This window comes from Sturnira hondurensis, unplaced genomic scaffold, assembly GCF_014824575.4.
Source record: "Sturnira hondurensis isolate 20B ecotype Veracruz unplaced genomic scaffold, ASM1482457v3 Scaffold0003874, whole genome shotgun sequence".
In the NCBI taxonomy this organism is placed as follows: domain Eukaryota; kingdom Metazoa; phylum Chordata; class Mammalia; order Chiroptera; family Phyllostomidae; genus Sturnira; species Sturnira hondurensis.
Genome location: NW_028076505.1, coordinates 2,809,027 through 2,828,205, shown reverse-complemented (window position 1 = coordinate 2,828,205; position 19,179 = coordinate 2,809,027). Strand labels below are relative to the sequence as shown.

The window sequence follows — 19,179 nt, the reverse complement described above, 5'->3', positions numbered from 1 at the left end:
GGCATGCCACCCTACCAGAGTGGCTACACAGGCCTCTGTGTGTGTCGGAAAGAGACAAGATATTTGCATTTTAAGTGGTTTTGCCTGGGTCTCTTTGAACGTTGTGCTGGCTCATGGACTGACGATCCCAGGGGCAAAAAGACACACCTTCTGTGTGACAGCAACTTCAGCTGAGAACGCCTGACCTCAGGGTCCGTAGACACGCATTTCTCGTCTGTTCGGTGTCATTTGTCTTTGGTCACTGCTGCAGTTCGAGAGGAGGTGGTTGCTGGCTTGCAGTCTTCTTCCGAAGGGCCTTCGGTGATGCCGAGGGCAGGCGGTTCTAACCGGCCATGCGCCGGGCACCGCTCTTCGCAGGGTTCGTCTATTCACCTGTTTTGGTGTCACAAGCACCCCGTGAGACAGGAACTCTCATAGTCCCATTCTGTAGGAGAGGACACTGTGGTGTGACAGCGGAGTGGCTTTTCCAAGGCCAGCGGGGCACCCAGGACTTGCACCAAGCACATCACACCAGCGGGAATGAAAGCAATTAGCTAATTGCAAAACTACCCTCTCTGGTACTTGTGGCACCAGTTTGACCCCCTCTGAGACATATTAGTCATCTGCGTTCGTGATCCACTTCTCCTTCCTCCAGAAACGTTTGGTCTCAGTGGGGACAGCTGCTGGCCTGAGTGGCAGTGTCACAGCAGGGCTCTGTTCCTTTTTCCACGGACTCCGCTCCACCCCCACCTCATACCTCACGGCCAGGCTGGGTGGGAGCCCAAGGAGAGAGTTACGGCTGCGGCTGCGGCACTCCTGGTGTGCAGCCTGCGAAACAGCTGGCGCTGCATGCTGCGGGCGGCTCCGGCTGCCTGCCCTGGTGGCCTGGACCTGAGGAAGCAGCGCTGGGGACCCCATGTCCCAAGTCAGTGAGTGAGAGGGCTCCACCTGCCCCTGGACAGCCAGGACAGGACCGTGGGAGGTGCTGTCCCTCTCTCTCTCTCTCTCTCACACACACACACTTCACCGTGGTGTTTGATATGGCCTTCTTTAAACATTGTTAAACAATTGTAGAAGGCCTAATGATTGCATAGAAAGTTTGGGGGAAAAAGAGCATTACAAATTGGCCAGCAACTAAAATGCTGTAGTTGGCCATGGAAACTGTCCCTTGCCTCCCTGTTTTGAGAGGAGATCTTCTGGCTGGGATCCGGGACACCTGCTGACGCCTGCCTCCTCCCCTGGAATGATGCAGGAAGGTCCTTGGAGGTCTGGGTGTACAGACCTGTCACCTGTCACAGCCACCTGCCCAGGACCCCAGGAGGGCCAGGTATGGGCCCATTGTCCTGCTTGCTGTGTCCAAAGGCTGGCGTCCTCTGCAAGGACTCCCCGTACAGCAGCCCAGGGGTGAGATTCGTGGGTTGGAACTGTGTCCTGTTCAAATGGGCAGATGCAAAGCCCTGGCGACCCGACCTCCAGCCAAGGGGACAGCACAGGGACAGCACAGGAACACAGCCATGATGAGGAAATAGAGGGAGGGCCCAGGAGAGCAAAGCCCCCACTGTGTGACATTAAACAGCACGGGCTCCAAATCCATCCATTCGGACATGTTTACCTGTTGGGCCGCCTCTTCCCCACAGCATCGAAAAGAAAACCTCCTGAGCTGCTCCTGTCTGGGTGACTCGGGACACCATGTTCTCTGTGTCCACAGGGTGGCCGGCCATGCCCAGCCCACCCAGCCGCCACCCATGCGCCTGCTCCCGGGCGGCCTCTGCAGGCAGGTTCGTGTGGGCAGGTATGTGAACATTCCTCTTCCGTGTCACCCAAACAGTCTGGATTTTCCTGCAAATCTGTGCACCTATAGAAAGAAGTGGTTCTTCAGGCTCCTTTGGGATGTGGTCTGTGTGCGTGTGCATGTGCACACACTTACTTTGTGTGTGTGTGTACACACACGTGGTGGCCCTTCTGTTGCGATCATTTATTTCTGCATCTATCTGTCTGAGCTGGGAGGTCCCCGAGGTGGGGCCATACTGGTCCTCTGTCACCTGTGATGCCAGTGCCCAATGCAGGGGCGGGACCAGAGCTGCCCGTGAACACAGGTGGACAAATGGTGACAATAAGATAAACACGCCACCTAAATGGACTTGGGTCCAAATTCTGTTGTTCCGTAAGCCAGCACGTGCTTGGTTTGGGAGGGGGTGGAATCAACCTAAAGGTAACATTTATAATTTACAAGTACAAAAAACGACTGTTATGTGTGAAAATCGCTACATTGTCGTTGTTACCCTGTTTTCTGGTCTGTCTTAGAGTGGCCAAAATCACTTGAGAAAATACAACTCCAAGTCTTGTTCACAGCAAAGTGGTCCCAGTAATATCCCTGCGGGGGGAGAAAGTGCAAAACGGAGGATTTATCTTTAAGAATGAAAAGAAAACAATAGCCAGGGCCTTAAAAAATCCATCCACTAAGAATCAGTGTCACGCTTTCAGAGCTGGGGAGAGGGACTATGAAGACACATTTTCTCTAAAAGTGTTCTTTGACTCTCCCCTCTTTTTCTTTCCTTTTCAGCTTGGGTGCCAACTAGAAGCCCCACCCTCCCTCCTTACCCGGAGAGGTGGGGACCACAGGGGCTGCAGGGAGAGCTGGGTTTGCTGTCGCCCTTCCCACCAGCCTCGGGGGCGGGGGCCACTCTCAGACCCCTCTGTTCCCCAGGAGTGCAGGTGAACGGATGTGGGGACGTGGTGCCTGCACCTGTGTGGTGTGCTCTTCTCTCTGTCACCTGTCCCCACAAAGGCCGTCAGCTCCAGGCAGTGTCCTCGGGCAGGAGGTGTGCGTTAGAGTGTCAGACTTCGTATATATGAGTACCTCCCAACCCAGTAGTAACACTTCACGCTCATTTCCTGAAAGCCCTGGTGAACAAAACACTTTCACAGCCAGAGGCTTTTCTGAAAGAAAGGGTTTACTGAGCCCCATGCTGACCAGAAAGGGACTGGGTGGAGGGGACAAGCATGCCCCTTGTCCTGGAGTTGACCGGAGCTTTGATGGAAACGGTCTGGGGGAGAAAGTCATAACTCGTTTTGAAAGGATTTCCACTGGCTGTAGATGGAGCCGGTGGGAGAGGGGGAGCGGGCAGAGCTGGGCTTGTGCAGAAGGAAGAAATGTTTGCTCCTTTGGATCAGTGGTCACAACAGTCTAGAAGGTTCTGTGACACGCAAGCAAGAGGTGGAGGCTTCGGGGGGCTGGTGGTGCCTGGCTATTTTCTGTAACCACGGAAACAGCCACCTGGGAGTTCATGCAGAGCCCCAGTCCACACTCAGGGATGCGAGCAGGGTTTTGTTGGCTTTGCTCGGCCGCTGCGAACTGATGAACCTCCCTGGTCTATTCCTTCCACCCTCTGGCCCGCTGTAGTTTAATTTAGAGCATCTCAGGTTTTTTTTTTTCTTGTCACACCAGAGGAAAAGGCAAGGGGCAGAATCAGGGACAGTCTCTGGGTCCAGCTGCCCATTGGTTCATCCTGCCCACACCGAGAGCCTTCTTCAAAAGGAACCTAGAAACTTCCCTGGTCTGGCCACCAGGTGGGGTCTGGGGGAGGGCAGCCACACCTCCCCACTCCCGGTCTCTGGAAAGCTCCAGATTGTTTTCCAGAGGGGTGGAGGCCAGCTGCCTCCTGGATCCCTATCCCACCTTCTAGAGCCAGAGCCCCCCGTGGGGAAGAACATGGGGGAGTGGAGGGCTGATCGCTGCCAGGCCATGCCTGGGGGTGCCCACCTGAGTCACAGCCAGCCACAGGACATGGGTGAGACCGCCAGCAGGCATCAGGGCCCCAAGGCAAGAGTTGGCGGTGGCTGCGAATCGTGAGAATGTGTCTGCAGCCCTGGCTTCCTGAAGGCTCAGGCAGCAGCTCCACAGTGGGTCTTGTGTGAATTGGGGTGGGGTGCAGTCATGTCCTGGGGGCGGGGCAGCAGGGCTGAGGGTGCGGGTCAACCACTTCTGGTTCAACCATTTCCGGGTGCATTCTCAACCCCCAGGACAGGAGTCCTCGCCAAGCAGAGAAAAAAAGAACCATGAGAATGATTTTGGAAATGTTCTTATCGGACTAATACTTTGTCAAGAGAAATTTTATATGCAGTCACATGCACTCATAAGAAATGACACAGAGAGAGGTCTCATAAACTTTGTCCCATTTTCCCTAATGTCACAAGCAGGATACTGACAGTGATAAGGTCCACTGACCTACTCAGAGCACTCCAGTTCTACCTGTACTTGTGTGCATGGGTGAGGGCGTCCGAGTGTGTCTGCGTGTCTGTGTGTCTGAGAGTGTGTGTGTGCATATGTTTTAAAGAACACAAATGAACTATTTATTTATAAATGAGACAGGAAATAGCCAAAATTCATAAAAAATAAAATAGGCAAAAGATATGTATAGACATCTTACCAAGGAGAAACACTGACAACCACTGAGCATACTACAAAAATACTCAACACCTCGATATACAGTTAAAACCACCGCTGGCTTATTAAAGGGGTCACTTCAGAAGTCTGACTCTGCCAAAGACTGGCAAGGCTGTGGAAGAAGTGGAACTCTTGCACACTCCTGCTGGGTGTGCAAAAGTGAAGAAAAGCTGTGAAAACTGTGATCACTTTGGATCACAGTTTGGCGATTTTCCACAAGTTAAAGACCCACCGGTCTCATCATGATCCTGTGTGTGTGTGTCTCTGTGTGTATGTGTTTGAGTGTGTTTCTGTGTTTGTGTGAGTGTGTGCATGTCTGAGTGTGTGCCTGTTTGTGTGTGTCTGTGTGATTTTCGAGAGATCAGTCCATGTCCTCCAGGCTGTCAAATTCATGAGCATCTATTCTTCATCCAATCCTCTCACTATCCTTTTGATGTTGGCAAATGAAGGGGGTGGCGAGGGAGGCTGGGTCCAGGCCCCACCCAGCCCTGAGCAGAGCACAGGTGTTTATAACCTCACCCCAGCCCCCAGAATCCTCCTGTAGGACCTGCGTTGGGCACAATTTTGGGTTGTTAGGGGGAGAGAAAGCAGGACCCTTGCTGGGGGAGACACTTTCTGTCATTTCGTTTGAATAAACTCCCAGTAGTCGCTCTGACGATGAGCGTGGTGTAAACGTTTTTGGCTTTGTCGCCGGCAGATGGTTAGTTTGCACAGAAGCCGGAACACCAACCAAAGTTAACTTGGAGAGGTGGCCTGTTCCACGGCCTCTCTGACCGGGGCCACACCTGCTGTCAGGGCCTCTGTCTTCAGGAAGGGACTGCACATCCGGGTCACAAAGGCCGGACAAGGGCGCAGCCGCTGAGAATGGACCTGGCCCGAGAATCATGACCCTTTGTACGTCACTGCCCCACTGGCGGACACGCTGCCAGGTGTGCCTGAGTTCTGGGGTCCACTCTCAGCAATTTTAACTAGAAAAAGTAAGTTAAAAATGAGAAAACATGAAAGAAAGGAAACAGAAAGTTTAGTCAGGATTTTTAGGATGATCCAGTTCACAGCCTTTGTTCACTCGATGGAAGTCCCTATCCCTATGGGACTTCCATCGAGTCGGGACTGCTCACTAAGCCAGTGGGTACTCTGGCCTCTTCTTCCCCGTGCCTCTGTCCCCGGGACATGCAACTATAGAGCACAGGGACTGGTGACTGCCAGCCGCAGGCAGCGCCACTTATGGGTAATTTACACATACCTGGAGTTCTTGTCCTTTTCTCAGCAGGACTGCTCACCATCTGTCCAGGCCAGATAGAACACCCTCATGCCTGAAATAAAAAAATGTACCCACACACCTATGTCTGGGGTAGATGGGGATTGAAACTGACCAAAGAGCCACCTCAAAGGGCTCCATCAGGGCCAGGCAGCTGCAGGGGACACTCGGGACACGGGAACAGGAGACTCTGGGCTGGAGCAGCCAGCATTCAGGGTCCAGAGAGGTGAGGCACCGAGGCCCAGAGAGGCAAACTCCTCGAGGGCCAGCAGGAGATGGGGAGGACTATGGTTGGCGTCCCAGGAGCCTGCTCAGCTCCGGGACTGACAGACAGATTAGGGAGGGGAGGTACAGTGCCCACACTCACCCCAGGCTCCCCGGGACCCACTCGGGGAATGAGCAGATGAGTCCCAGGCTCACCTGCTGGAAGGAGCAGGCCTTCTTCGTTCAGCCAGGTGGGTGCCCTGCTGAGCGTTGGAGATTTAAGTAACTATAGGTTGGCAGAGCTGGCTTGGAAGTGGGGAATTAGGTCTCCATTTCCCCGTCTCTCACTCCTAGTTTAAATCCCCAGGACCCGCCGTTAGGACTGAACTATGATTTTGGAGCCTTGAAGGACTGTTGGGCCCTGGCTGGGGGAGAAGGCTAGGGAAGCTCGAGCCCGGTGAGTCCGGGAGGACCGTGGAGGGACTTTGGGAGAGGTTCGTGTTTTGACCATTGCTGGACCCAGGGGTGTCCTGCTCTCTTCATGGTCAAGGCTGCATCTCACTGGCATGCCCCGAATGGGTGCCTGGGACTTGCTGGGTGGGAATGGGCAGCCTCAATTGTGGGGTTGCTAAAATCTAAGAGATAATAGGCAGCTCACACCAACCCCACTCCTGTGTTTGACTTCAGGGAAGGTAGGAGGAAGTAGGGCAGGCGTGGCCTGGGAGGAGCCCCTCCAAGGTCAAATACTGCTCCTCTGTGACTGACTCATGACTCACCGACTAGGGGAGACAGGGGAACGCTCCTCCTTCTTTCTCTTTGGCAACAGCAGAACCATTGCATTTAATTTTTAAGAAAATACAGTATTTTTTAATGACAAAGTGACTGCTCACTGCAGAAGCATTTCAGTGACTAGGAAACGGGGTCCAAGGAAAACATGGGGGGCGCCTTTTTACCGCTCGGCGCCACCCAGTGGTCCGGCTTCTTTCTTCTCCTTTTTCTCCTGAGCTGCTTGTAAACCTCTATCCTGTTCTTTTTCACTTAATGCTGGAGCGTGAGAATTCTCCAGGCTGCTATGAACTCCACAAGACACCACCACGAGTGGTGGTTGAACATCTTGTCGGGCAGCGTCCGTCACACCGACATTTGTTACCGACTTTCCGCTGTCGGTGATTCGGTTCTGTCTGCCACGCTTTACAGTCGATGAGATTTTGATGACGCCTCCCTGCAAAATGATTTTTCTGTGTTTAGAAAAATCCTTTAGGGCGCCCCCCAAAGTAGAGTTAGTGGGTCAGAGTGTGTGCCCTTTCTCAGGCCCCGACACAAAGTGCCACGCTGACTCCTCTAAGGTGAGCTGTCCCACTACGGACCCGCCACATATTGCTGTGGATAACGGGCACTTTTTGCCCAAATTTCGAGGGAAAAGTAAGGATGTGTGTTATACATGGGTAGTACTAATTCTGTATCTTTATAAATGTTTTAAATTCTTTTTCTATGCTTATGCATTAAAAGTGTAACTTCAGAGAAAATAACAACATCCGTATGCAAAAGGTTACCTTGGAATATGACAATTGGTTTTATTTCTAAAAATAAATATGTAAATAATTGAATTAAAAATTAAAACAGCCCTGATCGGTATAGCTCAGTGGATTGAGCGCGGACCTGTGAGCCAAGGCGTCGCTGGTTTGATTCCCAGTCAGGACATATGCCTGGGTTGTAGGCCAGGTCTCCAGGAGGGGGAGGCATGAAAAGCAACCACACATTAATATTTCTCTCCCTCTTTCTCCCTCCCTTCCCTTCTCTCTAAAAAGAAATAAATAAATTCTTTTAAAAAATGAAAATGAAAGAGTTTTCCCTCCGAAAGTTTGGGCTAAAAATATGGGCGCGCATTATACACGGCCGAATGCGGTGCGTCTGCCTCACCTGACGCTCACTGGTGTCGAATCTTCTGGTTAAACACAAAATCGGGCAATTTGATGGACTTGCACATTGCGAATGCTTTAAATTATTTCTTTGACTACTAACAACTTTTCTCATCTTCCCTATACTTTCAGTCACTTGCATGTTGCCTTCTAAGAAATGGACGTGCGTGTTCTTTGCCTCTCTGTCTACTGGAGTCCTAGGGTTTTAAAATTCAACTTGAGTGAGCTTTTTATATCTTCAAGTTTTTACACCTTTGTTCATCATATATACTATGAATGTTTCACAGTTAAAAATCCTTTACATTCAGCCCCGGCTGCTGTGGCTCAGTGGACTGAGCACCGACTGGCCTGTGTGCTGGAAGAAGGCAAGTTCGGTTCCCTGTCAGGGCATGTGCCTGGGTTGCGGGCTGGGTCCCCATTTCGGGGACAACAGGAGACAACTGACTGATGCTTCTCTCCCTCTCTTGCTCCCTCCCTTCCTCTCTCTCTGAAAATAAATAAATAAAAATCTTTAAAGATTTTATATTCAAAATTTAACATATTTTACATTGTTAAATTTGCTCTCTACCTACATGTGTTATATACATTTAAAATGACTTCTGTTATTGTTGCAAGGCTTAGAAATACCCAAATCTTCCGGAAATTAGCCAAGTATTTATTGCTATTTTCTTTAATTTATGTAAAACAGCTGCTACAGCAACTGCTTAGGTTGTTGGCCAAGAGGCCAAGGTTGGTGCTCATAGTTTCTTCCCGTTTTATCACCTGCTCTCACGTCAGCTGGGTATGGCTACTGGCCTGCGGTGGTGATAGTGGGCCGAGTGTTGACATCTGTGGGGTCTGAGCCCCTATGTGTATTTACTGGGCTGCCTCGGTTTTCCATTGGCCAGAACCCCTGGGTGAGAAAGCACCCACAGGAGCCCCAGTGACTCCGGGGCTATAAGCATCGTCTTCCTCATCCCGGTTCTGTGGCAGTAACACAGGTCTCCCTTGGCACCGAGGACCGACCCCTCTAGCCGACATCCCCCTCTGACTGTTGGTTCACTGGCAAGTAGAGGTTAAAAGGGCGAGTCTCTCCGCCGGGTCAATAGGCCTGGGTCTCTCTTGGACAACAGCGTTCTGACGGAAGAAAGACCACGGCCGTGGGGAGGGAAGCAGAGCATCTCCCAGCAGTTACTCCGTTCGGTCACAAGGCAGGCCGCTCCTAGTCCTGCTGTTTGCTTTCTGGGCACACGCCCATGGGGTGAGAAGGAGCCCTGTATCACTCCGGTTTCGGGCTTGTGCTGAATTAGGATCCACCCACTGGCTACTGAGCAGACGAGTCCACCCTTCCATCGAGCTATCTGCTCCTGGGTGATGGGATTGTGGAAAGGCCAGTGAATTGCTTGGCCGTTGCTGTATTTCCTTGTGTTAGAATGTACTGTGATGCATCCCGTGCACTGGGTCACACATTCTGGGAATGCAGCCCCGGTGCAGCCAGTAGCCACGGGCCCAGAGGGAGGGTGTGTCCCGGCCCAGACTGGGTCCCTGCCTCTCTGTAATGAGAACACTCTCTGGAACCGAATTGCCACCAGGCTGCCAGACCCTGTCTCTGGGGAATGATGCCATATCTAGGACCATACACCAGCCCCTGCGTTGGCAGGATGGGGACTCCGAAGTCGTGTCACTTACGACGAGGGGAACCTCCCAGTGGTGACCCTAGGCCACCATCCCCGATTTTCACCTGGCCTAGTGTGTGCGGGGGCGGGGAAAAGAAATCGGAAGGCTTCACACCCGGGAGATACGAATCCCACCCAGGCTGACCCCTCGACTGCGTCCTGTGAGCCAGGGCATGTCGCCGAGTACCTGACCCATAGTCACTGTGAGATGATAAATGCTTCCTGTTTTAAATCACTAAGTTTGGGGGTCATTTGTCACATGGCAACAGAGAACTAATACAGAACCCGTGCTATGTGTTTCTTATCAGACTTCCCAAAGATGTCACACAAATATCTGTCACAAATACTTCACAAGCCATAGAAACTTCTGGGCCCACGGGCAGAGCGTCTTGCGTGAGAGCCTGGGCAGTTTCTGCAGACCCGTTTAATATTCCGACTCCAACTCAAAATTTCAAACTTTGTTGGCAACCTGGCAAGGGAACCAGAACAGTGTACACAAATGTAGTGCACACGACTTCCAAAATCCAAAGAGCCCCTGGGTGTTTACCGGGCTGAGTGGTGCGGGCGCAGAACTTTGTCTTTCTTCTTGCAGGAGATTTGTCCACTAATAAATAGGCCAGGTCTCCAGACGGTTAACAGCTCTGACCTCTGACACCCGTGTGTCCACGAAGACATCTAACTTTCAGTTTTCCAAATTCAGTTAATATTGCATCACGCCTGCAATGTCATGGGTCAAAAGGATGTTTAGTAAAATGTTCAAGGTCTCCCCTGGGTACTCAGACTCGACATAAGCCAAGCCCACACCGTAAGGGCATTTTGCTGCCCCTGCCGTATGAAGGCAAAATACATCCCATCGTCTTTTCTGAAAGGAATGGGGGAAGCAGACGTTTTCCAGGTCAATAGTGACATATCGGGTGACAGAGAATCTGCTCTGGGAGTGACACCAGAGCTCCCCAGCTGCCGTTGTCATCACCCCTTGATTAAATGTGTGCTACTTCACACCCAGGGCCTGATAAATGACAGTCTGTGGGCCAGACTGTTCCTGTTTCAGTGTGACCCACAAACCAAGAATGACGTGTACATTTGTTAAAGGTTGCAAAAATAGATCAAAGATTAGATAGTGACTATCTGGACATTTACTGTGAAAGTGTGCCGACCCTGCTCTGAAGTCATTTGCCAGAATTCACGTGGCCTAACAGGTGAGGTCGATGGGCGTGGGGAATAGCCGCTGCGGCAACCTCCTGCCCTTGACTGTGGCACTGATCTCTGCAGTTCCCTCTTGGACTGTGACGCTGGTTTTATCTCACTGTCTTAGTGAGAACGATCTCCACTCTAACAGTCCTTGCTCCGAAGGTCAGAGAAGCAACGCAGCTATTAAGTTCATCTATTCTGGGCCTGGGGGGGTCCCCAAGGGATGCATGGGACCTCACGGGACCCATATGAGACAGACTTGGGCCAACATTCTGTCTCACACATGAAATCCCCAGTTTCTCTGTTTGGTGAACCACGTGGGGTTTGGGCCTCTGAAGATGAGTGTCAGTTCAGAGCTGATGTTTAAGGACCTTCAGAGAGTCTGGATACTTCCCTTTCGCCAGCGCACAGTCACCCTGTCGTAGTAGTTTCCCAGGTCTGCGGTAAATAAAGTACCACAAACCGAAGTTACAACAGAAACTTACCGCCTCACCATCCTGGGAGGTCCAAGTTCAAAGCCAAGGCATCATCAGGATCGGTTCCTTCTGTCCAGTATCTCCTTCCTTGTTTCCGTAGCCTCAGGTGTTCCTTGGCTGGTAGATGGTGTTCTGTGTCTTTACATCGTCTCCCCTCTGTGTATGTCTATGTCCAAATGTCCCGTTTTTATGAGCACACTGGTCAGATCTGGACTCAACCCCACGGCCTCATCTCAGCCTGGTCATCTGCAAAGGTCTTACATCCAAATAAGGTCACATTCACAGGTCCTGGGGGTTCCGCACCATTTGGGAGGATGCAATTTAACACACAGCTCTGTTAACTGGTCCAGCGCATTCTTGGGAAAGCTCATTATGTGCACCGTGGCCTTGCAGCAAGGCCTTCCTCAAAGGGGCTTGGCCTCTGCTCTTGCGCAGGGACTGAGTCACATGTTACCTCTGGCCTATGAAGGCTGGAGAAGCCACAGAACTTGTGAAGGATGCTGGTGGACCCCCGCCTGAGAGGTGGGAACACCCTCTGGGCATTCCTGGGTGGCTGAGAAGGTGTACAAAATAGATCCGCCCCCACACTGAAGCCTCCCTGAGCCCAGGGGCCCCTCCTCAGCTGCAGCACCGGCTCCCGCACCGACCATGCATGTGAAGCACCTGGGAACTTTCCAGAATGCAGATTTGACTCCATGAAGTCTAGGAGGGAGTGTGTCCATCAAGCTCCTGGGAGTGGGATTCTGCCAGCCCACCTTGAGTGGGGAGGCTTCCACGTGTTGAGTTGGGTGCGGGGTCCTGTTGTTGGTCATTAAAATACTGGCACAGGTGGCCAACTCGTTAAGTCAGACCAGCACTCAACTCAGTGTGCCCTCTTCCCTGGCCCGCCATGTTTTAAAATAGGGCACGTACAGTTGTCACGGGATCTTGTGTTGGTGTTGCGGCACCTCCAGGGGTACCACCCACACGGGAGGGCAGCGTCGGACCCTTGGAGGTTCTCTCTCAACTTTTCCCCCAGGAGGTAGGAACTGGGGTTTGAAAGATCGTCGTTCACACATAGATGATGCAATACACACCCATGAATCTGAGCCTCCCCCTGACCTTCACAGACGCCAACCTTCGTACCGTACACCCTCCCGATTTTCTCAACGAAAGAAAACATCACACTTAAGTCGAGGGCCCTTTGTGCTCTCCCTGACCCCATGTCCCCGCCTCCCTCCTCCCCACATGGGCCCCTTATGCAGAGGTCAGAGGTCCCCTTCCTGTCTCTGTTCTTCTCATGGTGTTTCATGTGGGTGCAGTCCTAACAGTATGTTGTAGTGTTTGACGTATTTCGGAAATTGGACCATAAATGATACCGTACTTTGTGAAGCATGATCACTTCCTTAATTTAACTTTGTTTTCAATACTTATCCTTTTATTATTTAATTTATTTATTCTTTTCCATCTTCTGCAAGGTATCCTATACATATATAGGGTATATATATTATATATACATACACTTTAGGTTTTTTCTCTTTCTACAGGTAATGAATGCTTATGAATAGTTATGTTGTTTTCTCTTCCTTCCTTCATTTTTCTTTCTCTTTATTCCTATTTTCTCTGTTATTAATTTCTTTTTTAAAAAAGCTGTGCAAACAATGCTGCAAAGATTATCTTTGTCTGTGTGAGAAGTAAGCAGGGTGGTTCTGCTCATTGTGAGCATCACCCAGGTGTGGTGGCCCCACTGTCCCTGGCAAACAGTTCCTACCCCCGCAGAGCACTCTCTGGACCCTGGTCCTGCATGTCAGGCAGCCCCAGCTTGGGATTTGCAGCCTGGAGGGCAGGGGCCCCCAGCTGGGGCAGGAGTGAGGACGAATGGTGGCATTAGTGGGCCGGGAGGGGCCACAGCTGACCTGAAAGTAAGTACCTCTCCCAGGTGAGATTCACTTGCCTCAGAGCCTCGCCTCTGACGGAAGAAACAGATTCTTTTATTCATTCATTCTCCTGTGGCTGCGTATTGAGTCAGGCCCCATCGGAGGCGCTGAGGCCGCCACAATGCACAGAGCAGACGAAGCGCCCGAGGCATGGCCCTTCCACCCTGTTGCGGGAGGGACAGCAAGTGATAAATATACTCGTGCATGTGAGCGAATCTCTCTGCACATCCAAAGATAAAAAGAACCCGAAAGAGGAAGAGCCAGAGCAGGGCAGAGGCCCAGGGCACCTGGGGTGAGGTGGCCTTTGTGATGCTCTGTCCTGGGGGTCTCCCTGGGAGAATGTGCCAGACCCCGCAGACTCGGGGAGAGGGATCCCATCAGAGGGGAGAGCGCCCCCGCTTTATCAGTGTCCATGTCTGCTCTTGTGTACACAGCCTTGTTTTTTAAAGGAGAAAGGGAAGGAAAGAAATGAATTTAGATACATAGGTGAAAGTGCTCCCTCGGTCCTGTGAATGAGATGCCAGTGCCAGCTGGCCTGTGAGCCCTTCCACGCAGGAAACATCTGACAAGGCAACACCAAGGGGAAAAAGGTGATGTTTGAAGTTCAAGTCCTAGGCAGAGGAAGTGGGGAGGGGGCCAGGCCTGCCACTCTCCTGCTCGCCTTGTCCAGGCACAGTTCCCCCTGCCTCCGCCCCAGCCTTGGAGACTCAAACTAGTTGAAAGTGACGGCGTACCCACAGGGGAAAGACAAGGCCAGGCAGGCGGGCCTCGTCTCCTCCCCCCTGAATTGTGCGGCAGAGACCCCGTGAGCCACTGTTGACACAACTGTGCATTTCGTGGGCCATCTCCCGCTGTGAATCACTTCCCAGTGGGTGTGATGTTGACAGTAGGCGATACGGTTGGGACCTGGACCCGGTCGTGACCCAGGAGAGTCCCACGGACAAGAGCGCGATGGGCTGACTCTCACACCCCTCACCAGGATGACTGCGCGAAGCAGGTCTCTATCAGCAATCTCGTGCGTGTGGCTTGCCTGTGTTCAGGAAACACCTTTTAATCAGTGGAGATTACTTGGCGTGAAAGACGTGAGACCCTCCTTAGGCAAACAGAGCCGGGGCTTAAAACCCAGGGCTCCGACGGGTTCTCACCCCTGACTTGTAGTCCTTGGGGAGCAGAGGAGACGCTTGCCGCCACCATGGAGCCCAAGGTGATCTGTGTCCTGCTCGCGGTCTTCTCGCTGGCCCTTGGCGCCCAGGCTCAGGGCGAGACTGGTAAGACAGCACCCTTCCTGCTTCTGGGTGGCCACAGAGAGCTAGCTCGATGGGGTCTTCGTTCCACAGCGCTGCCCCAGGCCCTTGAGAGACTGTAGAAGGCAACAGCAGGTGGAGATAGCAGAGGGGACACGGCCGGCGAGCCCTTTGAGAACTGCTGGGAGAGGGATGATTCCCGGGTCGGTGCTGTCTCCCAGCGCCAACCCTGGGACTCGTACGAGGCTCTTCTTGAACATCGCACTTCAGAGGGCAAGCTTCGATGCAGGGTGTAAGAATAGCACTTCTAAAAGTCCCAGCCAAACTCTACCCCAGGGGGCAGACCCACTCCAAATGTCCACAGGTGTCCAAGCGCCTGCTCCACGGGTGGGCGTCCCCAGAACTCCTCTGGCAGGTGCGTGGGCTCTTCTGGGTCCCGAGTTCGGCGGAGCCCCACCCACCGGTCCCATTGGTGCACGATTAATATCAGTCAGTCTACAGGCACCCCCAGTGAGAGAGGGCGCTCTTGCTTCCTTTGAACTTCTAGTTTGATGCTTGTGTCTCGAGAGTGTGATCAGCTATCTGCCTTAGAGGGTTGCCAAGAAAATTCCGTGTGACGATGTCTGTGAAGAGCGCTTTGCAAGCTTCGAAGTGCTGAATTAACATTTTATTGTTAGAACGCTTTGCTGGATTTCAGAGGAGTAAATGTGGGCGTCCTGGTCTCTCAGTCTAGGCAGGGTGTCCCACATCCACCCGTCTTGGCAGGGACTGTCTTTCCCAGGGTCCGATGCCCCAGGTCAAGCCCAGCTGTGGCCACCTCTGCCCTGGCTCTCCATCCACCCGTCTCTCTGACCCTCCTCTCGCTTCTGTTCCAGGTCTGTTCTGCCCCTTTGCTACCGATGCTCCTGAGGCCTCGCTCCTCGGCCTCCTTGTCTTCTCGCTCATGGCACACAGCCAGGAGCATCTCCGAGCCCATGTGATAGGAAGGGACCTCTCACCCTCCTCGGCACCCCCCTCCCCGCTGCAAGACAGAAACAGGGAAGCCGTTCCAGATGCCCCTCCCATTCCCCCCGCCTCAGCCTGCCCAGTCTGCCCTCGCCCCTGGCCCCCACTGCCGGGCCTGCAGATTTCGCACTCAGACTGCGTGAGATCTCTCGGCTGGCCTGTCTCGCCCTGCGTGTTCTTGGCTTTGGATCACTCCATCCCTCCCCCAGGGAAAGCTGTTGCTCTTGGGCTGAAACCATCTACCCTGGGCCTCAGCTTGGCTCCTCCCAGACCACCCCCACCTCCGCGTCGTACCTGCGAATCAGCTCACACCTCCTCCAACCCGCTTGCTTTCTCCCTTCACCACCATGGAACACCCACTGCCTCATCCTCATGTGGTCAACCGCCTCCTACAGGAAGTGCTCCTTGCTTTGCTCAGGCTTGTTGCCCATTCTCCCTTCTGTGCTTGCCCCAGACACACTGGGATGGTTCCACTGTGCTGTTTTGTACACGTACTTGGCGTTCTCCTCTATTTGACTTCTGGTTTCTTAACAAGTCTGTCTCTATGTTTGGTTTCTGGGTCCCCACCACCTGCCAGAGAGCCTGGCATGAGCTGGGTTTCTGAGAGACCTGCGCTGTTTTTGCTGGGCTAGCTCCTGTTTCCAGCACACACGCACAGTGCTCACAGATATATATTGAATGAGCAAGTAAGTTCAATAATTGTTGAAACAAATGAGTGCTTGAATAAACCGTCCAGGCAGGTGCAAGGTTTAAAAATCCCAGGCAGCTTGTGTTTTCCCTGCAGTGACGTGATTTCGCATCAGGAAATGAGGACAGGGTGCCCCTCTTGGACCCCGAGTCAGGATCAGCCTATGACTGACCTTTGCCTCTTGCCTCATGCTCTTTTAGAGACATGTAAAATGGCCCTGAAACAAAGAGTAAACTGCGGTTTTCCTGGTGTCACGCCTTCCCAGTGTGCAGAAAGGGGCTGTTGTTTTGACAACGCCATCCGGGGTCACCCGTGGTGCTTCTATCCTTTGAAGGTGGACAACGTTCCGGAAGGTACGTCCAGGACACGCTGCGGGGGCTGATGGTGTAGCACTAGTGAGGAAAGCCACTCGGGACCACAAGCCCCTGGTGCGCATGGCCAGCTGCGTTTTTCCCCAGAATAGTGGCCACGAGGTGCATGTGGAGAAGTGGTCCCGCCTACCTCGGGCTGACTTCAGGTCTGGGGATGACAGGCAGGGCTGAAAGACTGTTTGGGGAGGAACCCTGGCTTTTTCCCGGCTCTTCTGCACATCTCTAACCAAACTGTGAAGAATCATCCTTGTAAGGCTTACCTTGGGGTGGGAGTGAAAGGGAAAAAAATATGCAGACGGTCCGTGTTTTCCAAGGAATCTCCCCATTGAAACTTTCAAGTCAAACCTTCTGGGATTATTTAAAAGGGAAGGAACATCCTTGTTCTAACACGTCTCTTCTCCTTGCCACCTTCCCCTTTTAGAGGAGTGTGAGTTTTAGCCACTGTCCCGGTGGGAGCCATGTCCGGACCTACTTAGGATGCCACCCTCACCTGGCGGCTGCAAGTTGGCCCCACTGCCCACTCTCCCGGGCCCCCTGCGCCCGCCTGCCATGGGCCCTCGCTCACCGCATGGATCGACCGCTCTGAGTTTTTGCGTTCAGCATTAGCCTAACGATGAACACAGATGAATGCTAGTTTGCACTTTTAGTTCTTTTAGAAAATACACACGATTTTCCTTGCTCTCAAAAAAAAGTGCCTGTTTTCCCCTGAGGTTTCTTGTCACGATTGCACCCTGATTCACGCTGTCTCAGATGGGGCGTCGGTGGGAGGGTGAAGGGGCGGTGGGTTGCAGCAGTGGACTCAGTAGGGGGCTGGCAGCCGGGCTCCCTGCACAAGGCCATTCACTGCAGAGTCTGAGAACCAACTCCATCCACGCCGCACCCTGCCTAGTAGAAGTCAGGCACCAAACTCTATTAACGCTCCCGCACAATTCACTGTGGACGGCCGGCCGCTGTGCAAGAGAACCGCCTTCCCGTTCCTTCCCTTCCCCTGGCGGCAACGGGCTCAGGAGATAACACCCACGGCAGAGTCTGGAAGGGTGAATAATAAAACACCGCATAGTGCCACATGAGGTGACATCTTCAAGAATCACCCCCCCCACCATCCCCAAAGAGAGGGATAAGAAGGGCACATGTTCCCTTATTGCTGACACAGACAACATGAAGGGACAGGGAGCCACGGGGGCCTGCTGAGCACACCTGAGCATTGAATGGACAACGCAGCCCAGCCAGCAGTGGGGACCTGGCGGTCTCGGCAGCCTCAGATGGCCCGGCCCCCACAGGGCTGTGGGAGAGTGAGGAGAGGCCACGGTTCTGGGCTGTCCCCCTGCCCCAGGAGCTCAGAGAAACAAGTCCATTGCTCCCCAGATTCCCTCCTCCTCTCGTGTGTCCTTGTTCTGGGCACAACCTGGACAACTGTCTGTGGGGTCCCAGGAGCACTCCCGGCCTCCATGGCCACTGGTTCCCACAGAGAAGAAGGGACACTGAGCTCTGTGTGAACAGCGCGTTCCAAACTGGCCGGTCTGCCAGTCGGGTCAGTCCCTCCCCAGACCGGGACCAGCGCACACAGAGGGAGGCTTGCAGGGCCAGGAGACCTGGGCATGGGCAGGGACGGCAGGACGGCAACCTCAGCACACGCACCCAGCAGTGCCCACGGGTGTGCAGTCGTGTGTCGTGTTGTGTGTGCTGTGGGACCCCCGTGGCTTTCCACACTGGAGAACCTTACAGAGAGGTTTTCGCTTCTCTTCCATGTCCCTGCCCTGTGACCTCCCTCACAGCCTCTGCCTGCTCCCTGTAGAGGTAGAAAGACAGGCTGTCAGTCCAGCCCCCTGTGGGAGGCAGTGCCCTCTAGTGGCAGCCTCTGGAGGTGGCAGCCCTGGGAATAAACCTCTCAAGTCTGTCCTGGCCAACCTGCTCCCTGATCCTCTCCGTGGGGAGGGGCTCAGTGCCCCCTGGGGCTGCCAGGTGAGGGAGTCCTTGGGTCCATGGGTGTCCCTTGGATTCTGTCTGTGGAGTGAGGCTCAAGCTTTCTCAGGAGTCCAGCTGGTCCTGTTCCCTGTGCCTTCCCCTGCACGCCCCCCAGTGCCAGAGACGTCACTTTTCCCTGTGACCTCTTGTGGCAGACTGTTTCCCGGCTGGCCCTCCCGTCTCCTCTTCCCTTACTTCTTACCTGACTTCTACTCCATAAAGAAATGGGGGAAGTGCCTACTTTCCCCATCTCTCTTTCAGTGAGAGGTGGCCCTGTGACTCCATTCTGGCCCATGAGGCAGGAGAGGGCATCTACTTGGGGGCTCCTGAAGAAGACTTTTTCTCCTTGGTAAAAGGAGGGCTCCATGGTCACACCTGCAGCCTGCCTGTGGATGTTGTGTGGTATGAGGCTGTGATGTGGTGCTTCAGGCAGCCATTTTGTGATAATGAGGGAAAGCCAGAGAACTAGAACCTTGACATTCTTGGGCTGCTGATTTGACCCATCACCACCCACCTCCAGACTTTGTGCTGAATAAACCCAAGTGTCCATATGGGTTAAAGCACTCCCCACTGGGTTTCCCTGGCAACACACCACCAAGGTCTGTATCTTCCCTGTACCAGAGAACAACCACCCTATGGCCAGCTATCACAGGCAGGGCACACTCTTGCCCAAGGTCGAAGTCCTTAGGATGAGTCTTCTGGGCTGGGCCCTGGATCTGTTAGAGGAATGTAGGCAGCTGTTCTCCATGCCTGGGTGGCCCCCCACTTCTCGCTAAGCCATCTGACTGCCTCAGCGGAAACCTCTGGCTTGGCACCAGAAGGGAGTGGGCAGGGGGAGCTGAGTGTGAGAGAATCTGAAAG

The 19,179-nt window shown here is 53.3% G+C and overlaps 1 protein-coding gene across 1 annotated transcript; it reads left to right on the top strand.

Moving 5' to 3' along the window:
• The first annotated feature begins 1,698 nt into the window (after positions 1 to 1,698).
• On the top strand, positions 1,699 to 17,051 carry TFF1 (trefoil factor 1). The gene is made up of 5 exons (XM_037043108.1): positions 1,699 to 1,771; positions 3,666 to 3,770; positions 14,104 to 14,313; positions 16,183 to 16,335; positions 16,775 to 17,051. The coding sequence occupies exons 1-5, from the start codon at positions 1,699 to 1,701 to the stop codon at positions 16,789 to 16,791; spliced, it is 558 nt and encodes a 185-aa protein (XP_036899003.1). The 3' UTR covers positions 16,792 to 17,051.
• The last annotated feature ends 2,128 nt before the right edge of the window (positions 17,052 to 19,179 follow it).